At 35.4% G+C, this 9,020-nt stretch overlaps 1 protein-coding gene across 4 annotated transcripts; it reads left to right on the forward strand.

Annotated features, from left to right (window-relative positions):
• The first annotated feature begins 245 nt into the window (after positions 1-245).
• Positions 246-8,961, forward strand: LOC109096188 (MOB-like protein phocein). 4 transcript variants are annotated; one of them, XM_042731458.1, is made up of 9 exons: positions 246-402; positions 1,828-1,986; positions 5,826-5,888; positions 6,181-6,281; positions 6,761-6,803; positions 6,976-7,062; positions 7,307-7,386; positions 7,842-7,953; positions 8,421-8,961. In XM_042731458.1, the coding sequence occupies exons 1-9, from the start codon at positions 400-402 to the stop codon at positions 8,550-8,552; spliced, it is 780 nt and encodes a 259-aa protein (XP_042587392.1). In that variant the 5' UTR covers positions 246-399; the 3' UTR covers positions 8,553-8,961. The 4 variants fall into 4 exon arrangements, with proteins under 4 accessions (XP_042587392.1, XP_042587390.1, XP_042587391.1 ...); XM_042731455.1 differs by lacking the exons at positions 246-402; positions 1,828-1,986 and adding an exon at positions 4,975-5,121; XM_042731456.1 differs by lacking the exons at positions 5,826-5,888; positions 6,181-6,281; positions 6,761-6,803; ... (2 more) ...; positions 7,842-7,953; positions 8,421-8,961 and adding exons at positions 2,094-2,183; positions 2,645-2,836.
• The last annotated feature ends 59 nt before the right edge of the window (positions 8,962-9,020 follow it).

A 9,020-nucleotide genomic window follows, 5' to 3' on the forward strand; every position in this document is an offset into this window, starting at 1 on the left:
ATCTTATATATTATATAATATATTGATTTATATATGTCGATAAATTAGTATTTATGTTGTATAATTATTTATATATTTTTTATTATTTTTTTTTATTATTATTATTATTATTTAGGTCCCTATTTAGGTAGCTTTTTACTACCTTTATTTTGTTATTTGTAATCAACAATGCCTTGTAAAACAAGTAAAAAATACATATACATATTTAAATGTCTTTGTGTAACGTCAAGGCGATCGAGGAATATTCTAGATTGCGGTACGGGGGTCGGTAAGGATTCGTTTCGGCGCATGCGCAGTGCCCTTCCAGACATTTCTTCACGTGGATCGCACTAGTGAAGTGGTCCAGTGTGACTGTCTTGTGCTGCTCCGTCGGACGCGCTTTGGATAAAGATCAGCAAAATGGTAAGACGCATAAGACACTTTGATTAGCTGCACCATCAGAATAACGTGTTTCTATAGTTATTTGATTTGTGTGGCTGAGATGTTTTATAACGTCCCATCAGTTGCAGCTGCAAGGTCACGGTCAGGAATGTATTCGTGCTCTGAGTTAATATAACACAATGATGTTACTCAGTACTCGTAGTGTTTGTGAGAATGGTTTAAGATGAGTGGTTCGGTGAGGTAACCCGGTTTGCTATCATTAAATCTGAGCAAATCGTTGGTTTACAGACAAGTAACGTTATTGTTTAAAAGTATAGATGGTATATTTATTTTACAGCATACACGGTTTTATTTTATATGACAGTGCGTAGAATGATAATTTCTGTTCATGCGTATAAAGTATTTGTCTTGCAGGCGAAATCTCAATATATTTCCATCATCTTAATTTCTTGAATCAGGTTGTTACACTCTACCATAGATATATGCATATATGTATATGTATATATCTATATATATATATATATATATATATATATATATATATATATGTATATGTATATATCTATGACACTCTACTAGCTCCAAGATCATTACAACCAATAGCGCGTCAGCAAGATATGAACTTCCGGGTCATTTTGAATGGAGGCGAACACGTGAACTGCGATGTACAGTAACTAACCGTGATTTTGTTTTCAGTTCGATTCAGGCATAGAGATTAAATATTGTCTCAAGAGGGGTTGACGGTTTATTTGACTGTATTAAATTACCATAGCATTTTAATTAAAAATGCGTTATTGGCTACCAGACAATAACGAAAGACATTTGTGACATGAATTAAGAATTGCTTTTAAGTGTATTATGAGGCCAGATGAAATGGACAACTGATTCATTCTAGATTCTTCTACATTCCGAACCGTCCAGCCTTGGGGGGGTTATCATGTTGCCTGTCCCTTTGTCCTTCAGCAGGATAGTAAACATTTACAAAACCTCCAAACTTCTCTCCTCCCCCACATGAATCCTCAACATCTCCTATCCCATCTACTCTCCCTCACACGTGTCCTTCTCTCAAGGTCACACCCACACACACACATCTGTGCATCTAATTTAGTAGCCTATAATTTGTAATCTGTATTGGAGGTTAACTAAAGATTTAAGTCAAGAAATTACAGTAGTGCAATTTAGGGAAGCATTACTTAAAGGCCTGCTTTTATAAGTGAATGTAACCATAATAGTTTTTGATTGATTAATATTATTTGAAGATCTTTGGGCATAGATTCACAATACAGCAAAAACTGTAGAGGAAAAGGAAGACTTGGGGGAAAAAAAGTCAAAGGAAATAATTGTCTCTTTTCTAGCTTGCAATGCCCCCTAGTGGTACATGTTTGTAGTGTTGCAAAACATGCATAGACTATATCTACACTGTACTGAGCATGCTTTGCCCCAAAGCAGGCTTTCCGGAAATTTCTTCCCATGTTCGACCGCGTGTTGGTGGAGCGGCTAGCTGCAGAGACGATGACAAAAGGAGGCATCATGATTCCAGAAAAGTCTCAAGCCAAAGTGCTGCAGGCTGCCGTGGTGGCAGTGGGTCCAGGATCCACCAACAAGGTAGCTTTTTTTATAAACTCATATTTTATGATCTGATTTAAGCATTGTCTTTACAGTGTGTGAGATGCAGGCTGTACCTCCGAGTTTAAAAGCTGTCTGTCTTTTAGGATGGGAAAGTAACACCTGTCTGCGTCAAAGTTGGGGATAAAGTTCTGCTGCCGGAGTACGGAGGAACAAAAGTTGTTCTTGATGATAAGGTTAGATCATTGCTCATGATTGGATTATAAGATGATTGATTTTTTTTTATTCTTATGTATTACTTATTATTAGTTCATACGTATCCATTTCTTAGACTATTTTAAAGCTCTTGGTATGTTATTATAGACATTAGTAAGATCAGACAGCATAATGAATTTAACAGATGAAAACAGGGCTGTGAGTGATAGTCTTTACAATGGCATGCACTGTATAAAGGCCCTAGATTACATAATTTTCAACTTACATTTTTATTTGAATTTTTTTGGAAAGACTTTTTTTTTTTCAGTTCATTTGAACACAGCATTTCTATTCCTACAGCTTTGTTTTCATTCCTGTCAGAAATTAAATATGGTGTTATCCTGATTAAGTTCTATAGAAGACATGTAACCTAATTATATTCATAATTTGTATAATAGTGACTTGATTTTACAATGGCCATTTTTGTATTTTTCTTTTGTAGGACTATTTCCTGTTCCGGGATGGAGATATTCTTGGCAAATATGTAGAATGAAGTCTGCTTGTTCAACCATCTGTGTCATTCTGGAGTCCATAGAGAGAATGGTTGTTCCATGTTTGTTTTCTTTTTTCTATGCCATTCAATTGTAAATAAGTATGATCAAGTTTTGTTTAAAATAAAGTGATCTTGATGTTTCATCTTGCTTCTTCATGGAACAGTTTGGAAATGAATATGTAAATGCTGAAACATGAATATGGACTGTCTGAATTGTGTGTATTGGGATACACACAAAATGAATTGCAATTTATATTACATATTCACGAATGGTTTGTTTTAGTGTTTGGTCAGGTATGAATTCTTTAACTCTAACTTTGTCAGGCAGATGGATTTTTTTTTTTTTTAATTATAGGGTTTGAAAATTGTTTTTTTCAGACAAATGTTTATTCCATGTGCTACAGGTTGTAATCAGAAGGAATAATTAAAATAAGTATAGTACAGTGCCTTCTGAAAGTAACCAGACTCCTAGACCTTTTTAACACAATTCTATAAATTCTATAAGTGTTTTTTAACTGCCTTGGCATTTTTATTCATTAAAAATTATTCAAATATTCAAAAAATGACTTTTTCTTATTTGACATTAATTAGAATAATCAGTAGGTACTCATATACAGTATTAATGAATAGATGTAAGAAAAAGAAATGAAAATTTGCTAGTACAGCTTGGTTCACTTGCTATTGCTTGAAGCTTGGCTATTATTAAATTTAGTTTTTTCTTAAATGCCGAAAAAAAAAATGAATGGAGTCAAGGCTTTGTGTTTGTACAAGAAGGTCATTGAGTCCTTAAAAATTAATTTCATAGCTAATAAAATTAGCCACCTAATGTCTCCTGGAGTTTCCGCACAGGGCCCAGCTGCATGGACAACTTATTACAGTCATCTGTTTTTTAAAGGCTGGTTATAACATATTTTTTTAATGCAGTTGCTTAAAACCTTTGATTTAAATTTGAGAATAAAAGTGAGACTGGTTATTCCTTGGCTAACTGCCAGCTGGTCAGACTAGTTCTTAAGACACAGTATAAATTATTTACATATTGGCTGCATTAATGTCACAGGCCCCAGGTAAAATAAAACAGTTTAAAATGCAGTTCAAAATAAATGCTATAAAATATATACTTTTAAGACATTGTGAAATTGACAATTGTGAAAATTTGTTGTCCGGTCAGTCAGTGTTTCCCACAGGATTTTGTGAGACTGGTGGGTGGTCCTCGATCTCTCTAGGGGGGTCCGGAGGCATGCCCCCCGTAAGAAAATTTTGTACATTTTAAAGTTAAATTCATAAATCTGGTGCACTTTGAGATTTAACAATTAAGAGCTCCAAGCTGGGGAATGTACTGGTTCTTGACATTTAAAGGAGACTCAACCCTCTTTTTAGTTGTGATATAGTGTTTCAGTCTCATAGGTGAATTTGGAAGCCAAACAAATAGAATAAAATAATAATAATAAATTTATTATTAGTATGAGTATGAAAGTAATAGCCATATATTGTAAAACAATTGCACTGTGAAATAAATATAAATGATTTTTTTTTTCTTTTCAGGTATATTATTTTACCTTACTCTGCTGTAGGGAGATTGCAATACTTTTGTCTCAATTTCTACACTTGCAAGCAGGGCCTAAACCTAACTTTAACATCTGACTGGTGACTTGAGATAATTTACGGCCATAAATATTTTTCCTTGCCATGAAACAACTAAACATATTTAATAAAAATAAAAAAAGCAATTTGAAATTAGAACCAACCACTGCATTTTAATCAGGATACAAACAAAGATAGAAAGATAAAACCTGCATGAAACAAAACCAGACAGGCTGAATGAGAACAGCAGGTGGCGCTTATTGATCAGCAGTGATAAGAGGGGAAAAAAGTCAGTTCCCTTCAGAAATATATTCATATAAACCCCCACCCCAAAATGTATATTTTTCTTCCGAACAGTGAGCTTGCTATAAACCCTTGAGCTTTTATTTTGGGGGAAAACTCCAGCGTCTGTGAAAACAGGTTTACAAACATTACTAATTTAATTAAATACTGTAAACATTTGCCAATTAAAATGTTGAAATTATGCGTAATTGTTGGCCGTTGCGTTCCCAAACGCGCTAAACTCACAGCACATTCAATAACGTAGTTCAGTGAGACGCGGAAAACACCTAATCACGAGCTGATCGCGTGCGCAATGTGCGCGCTTCACTTTGATATAAATAATATATCTTCGGTTTATTATGAAACTATGGCGGGACAGATCAGACTGTCTAGTAGTTAACACTGCCAGTATTTGCTGGGGTCAGTTTATGTGAGCTCCTCCTGTAGTAGCTCCTCCACTCGTCCACTGGGGGCGCTGTCAATCAAACTCTAAATCTGTCGAGATGGTCATGGCGGAGGGCACAGCTGTTCTGAGGAGGAATAGACCAGGCACCAAGGCGAAGGTAAAACGAACAGCGAATAACATTTGAACGCGTTTTACAAAGTCAGATATGTTCGTAGAGTATATTCTAAAGTCATGTTTACGTAAAAACGAGTCGTTCTCCTGCGAGCGGAAGCTGCAGATATGTTTAGGAGCTAAGCTAGCAGTTAGCCGAGAAAACTAATTATTCATATATGTGGGCTTTTTGCTGAATGTCCTGTTCAGTTTAATTCATGATAGGACTTGAGTTCTTTTTGGAAATACTTGTATGTGTAGTGAAGTATGAGGCAGGAGGCGTCCGAAATGCCAGGCTTTCACGATCTAGTTTTTTGGCAAACAGCAGTTAGCTAACGTTAGCAGCCGTCTGGAAGTACCCGGATGAACATCGCTGCCGATGCTCAAATACATTGAATTATTATATTTAAAACACAGTTAACATGATATACGATTGTATGTCAGAGTCATACAGCTTTCAGGTATTATACACGGCTGCGTTCAGTCACTAATATATAAAGAACTTGACATATCCATTGGGACATTTTACTATGGTAGTAAATTGTCTAAAAGCTTTGAAGTAACGTTATATATATATATATATATATATATATATATATGTATCACACATGTACTGTCAGTAATTGCATAACAGTGGTTGAACTGTCTTGAATATTCTAGTGTTGTTTCTATTAATGTGTTTTTAAAACAGGTTCTTTTATTCATTATTAGGACTTCTACAACTGGTCTGATGAGTCTTTTGAAGAGATGGACAGCACACTGGCAGTGCAACAGGTGAGAGCTTGTTTTTTTTTTTTTTTTTTTTTTTTTTTTTTTTACTTAATTGAATCACTAAAGATTTCTCAGAGTTGCTCTACTCCAGATCGTGACCAAAGACTATCAAGCAGGCTCCAAAAAAAAGTGACCCAAAAAAGCAATGTAAAAATCGTCAATGTGATTTTTGCACCGTATTCTGATGCCCTTTAAGTAGTACAGTATCTTTATATGAGGAACAGATTGAAGTCATTTTGTTAATTTCTGTTCGGTGTTTTTATATTGTGAATAAATGGTTGTTTTTGTTTTTCAGTATATCCAGCAGAACATCCGTTCAGACTGTTCCAACATAGAGAAGATTATGGAGCCTCCAGAGGGACAGGATGAGGGGGTGTGGAAATATGAACATCTCAGGTATATTATTAATCTGAACGTCATCTCAGATTCTTCATTTCATCCTTCACATCATCTAGTGTTGTAATGACATATAGCTTATAGTTTTTGATGACGAAATAGGTCCCACATTATATTAAATTATATATTGTCTTTAACTACTATGTACCTGCGTAAAGATTTGTGTTAAAGTTGTATTGCAAAATGCTTTTGCTGCTATTGAGCTGAGATAGTTTTGTAGCATTGTTAGGTTTATGGGTGTGTTGAGAGGTAGGGTCAACAGTCTAATTATACGTGTAATTACAGAATTTAATATAGTAGATGTAATTGCATGTATGAACACAATAAGGGCAATATTTATTTAAATGTTAGTACACAGTAGTTAAAGACAATATAAAGTTGGTCTACAAAATGTTTATCAGACAGCAGATGCTCTTTGTTGCTGTGTCATGGGAGTTATTTTGTATCGTGTAAATATTATGTTCTTTATATACATCTAGACAGTTCTGTTTGGAGCTCAATGGCTTAGCAGTTAAGCTGCAGGTAATTATCTTTCTTACACTTTATCACACTGTTATTTCACAAATAACTTGCATAGTCTGCACTGCACTATTGATTTAAAAGTAAAGTAGGTCTCCTTGTCACATACCAGGTTGTTTTAGATGTCTTTACATTTGTCTTCAGATATTTATGAAGACATGTCTTTGCTCCATAGAATGAGTGTCATCCTGACACGTGTACCCAGATGACTGCCACTGAGCAGTGGATCTTTCTGTGTGCTGCCCACAAGACTCCCAAAGAGGTGAGTGTCTCTGTGACCTTTTGATCTAAGTTTAAAGTTTGCATTTGAATTTAGGGCTGCATAATCTCTAGATTATGTCTTTGATTAATCAGGTAAAAAAAATAATCCAGATGTATTTTTATGTTTTTCATGCACAGAATGTGTTTAAATTGAATGAATGAATTTCTTAACAGACTGAATTGGAGAAGCTAAAATATGGATGATTGTGTCTTATGTTGATTTGTTTGTTTACGGTGGCTCCCAGTGCCCTGCCATTGACTACACAAGGCACACTCTCGATGGAGCTGCGTGTCTTCTCAACAGCAACAAGTATTTTCCCAGCCGGTGAGTTATTGAACATCTATTAAAGCAGGGGTGTTCAGTGCTCCTTCTGGAGATCTGTTTCCCTGCGGAATTTAGTTCCAGCACTGCTTAAACACAATCAAATTTGAGTTTTTAATGGACCCCCCAAAACCATTTTTTTCCTCCCTTGTTTAGGGGTGGACGATATAACCAGAATTAATATTAAATAGGCTTTTTATTATTATTATTATTTTTTTTTAATTATAATTAATTAAATCAACCCTTACAGAGTTCCATATCACCTCACGACTTAATTATTCCAACATCTAAAAAAAAAAATACAGCTTTATCTACATATATGCAGTACATCATGAATTTGTAAGATGTTTTGTAAAAAGAATATTTGTGCACCCTTGCATTACTAAGTTCATTTCCAGGATTTTTTTTAGCTGTAAACAGGCTATTGATGTTTTCTGTAACCGCTGCTCCTCTCACAGCGTCAGCATTAAGGAATCATCTGTGGCCAAACTGGGCTCGGTTTGCCGTCGCATCTATAGGATCTTCTCCCATGCTTACTTTCACCACCGCCAGATTTTTGACAAGTATGAGGTAAGCAAGATCATTTATGTAATTCATAAGCACGTACATTTCATAAAACAGAATATCAGCTCTGCTCCAAAACCTATTTATGCATCATTTCACAATCCTGAACTTCGATCATATCATAAATCAAACTATTTTACTGAATATTTGTGTGCTTTATTTTTCTGCTCAACGGAACAGTTGTAATCAGGAATTGCTGCCCATTTAGAAAGGTTCCAATTGGTCATCAATGAGATTTCTGTGAGGTTCATGTCTAAGTAAGCAGCTCACAGAGTGTTTGGAGTCATTACTTTATTTAAAGTGAATGTTAAGCATGATAATGACCAGTGGTCATGACAAAGCAACTCCTGTTCATTTAAACTGCATTTCCTGCAGTGGTCAATAGGAGGCATCTTTGGACAGTTTGCTAAGAAGCACAGTCAAAACAGCATCAGACAGAAACATTTTATCAAAAGATCATCTCTTTCCCACAGAATGAGACTTTCTTGTGTCACCGCTTCACTCGTTTCGTGATGAAGTACAACCTTATGTCAAAGGACAACCTCATCGTGCCCATCCTGGAAGAGGAAGTCCAGAGTGCCACTGCTGGGGAGAGTGACGCCTGAGCTGTAATTGTGCATTTTGAGCCTCTAGCATCCAGACAGCAGTGGTGTACAACTTTAGTCATTTGACATATGTTACTTTTCCACTCACTAATGCCTCATTTGATCCCAATTTCATCATTCAGCTGTAACATTCAAAACGTTACATCAGCAGCTCTTTGTACATATCTCACTCCATCTTCATTGTAAATCCTGCTTAACCAATAAGAATTTCCTTTCTTTTTCCCCCTCTCTCGACTATAAACGAGTCTGGTGATATTCACCCTGTCTTTTCTCTCGTTGTTAAGTTATTACATGGGTGGAGGGCTCTTATCCGGCCCACTTTGTCTTTTTTTTTCTTTTTTTTTTTTTTAAATAAACTAAAATGTATGGCGTTTTCATTGTCAATTGTTAATAAAAGACTTGTACCTAGTCTGTGCTTATGCATTAGCTTTTTATGCCATGTTCGACTGCTAAATGACAACACAAATT

Source organism: Cyprinus carpio, chromosome B9 (assembly GCF_018340385.1).
Source record: "Cyprinus carpio isolate SPL01 chromosome B9, ASM1834038v1, whole genome shotgun sequence".
Lineage (NCBI taxonomy): Eukaryota > Metazoa > Chordata > Actinopteri > Cypriniformes > Cyprinidae > Cyprinus > Cyprinus carpio.

Excerpts from the sequence above, each read along its gene's own strand:
- LOC109096188 (XM_042731458.1), top strand. Across the intron at positions 5,889-6,180 it reads GCACACTGGCAGTGCAACAG|TATATCCAGCAGAACATCCG; the intron begins GTGAGAGCTTGT and ends TTTGTTTTTCAG. Across the intron at positions 7,063-7,306 it reads CCCACAAGACTCCCAAAGAG|TGCCCTGCCATTGACTACAC; the intron begins GTGAGTGTCTCT and ends GGTGGCTCCCAG.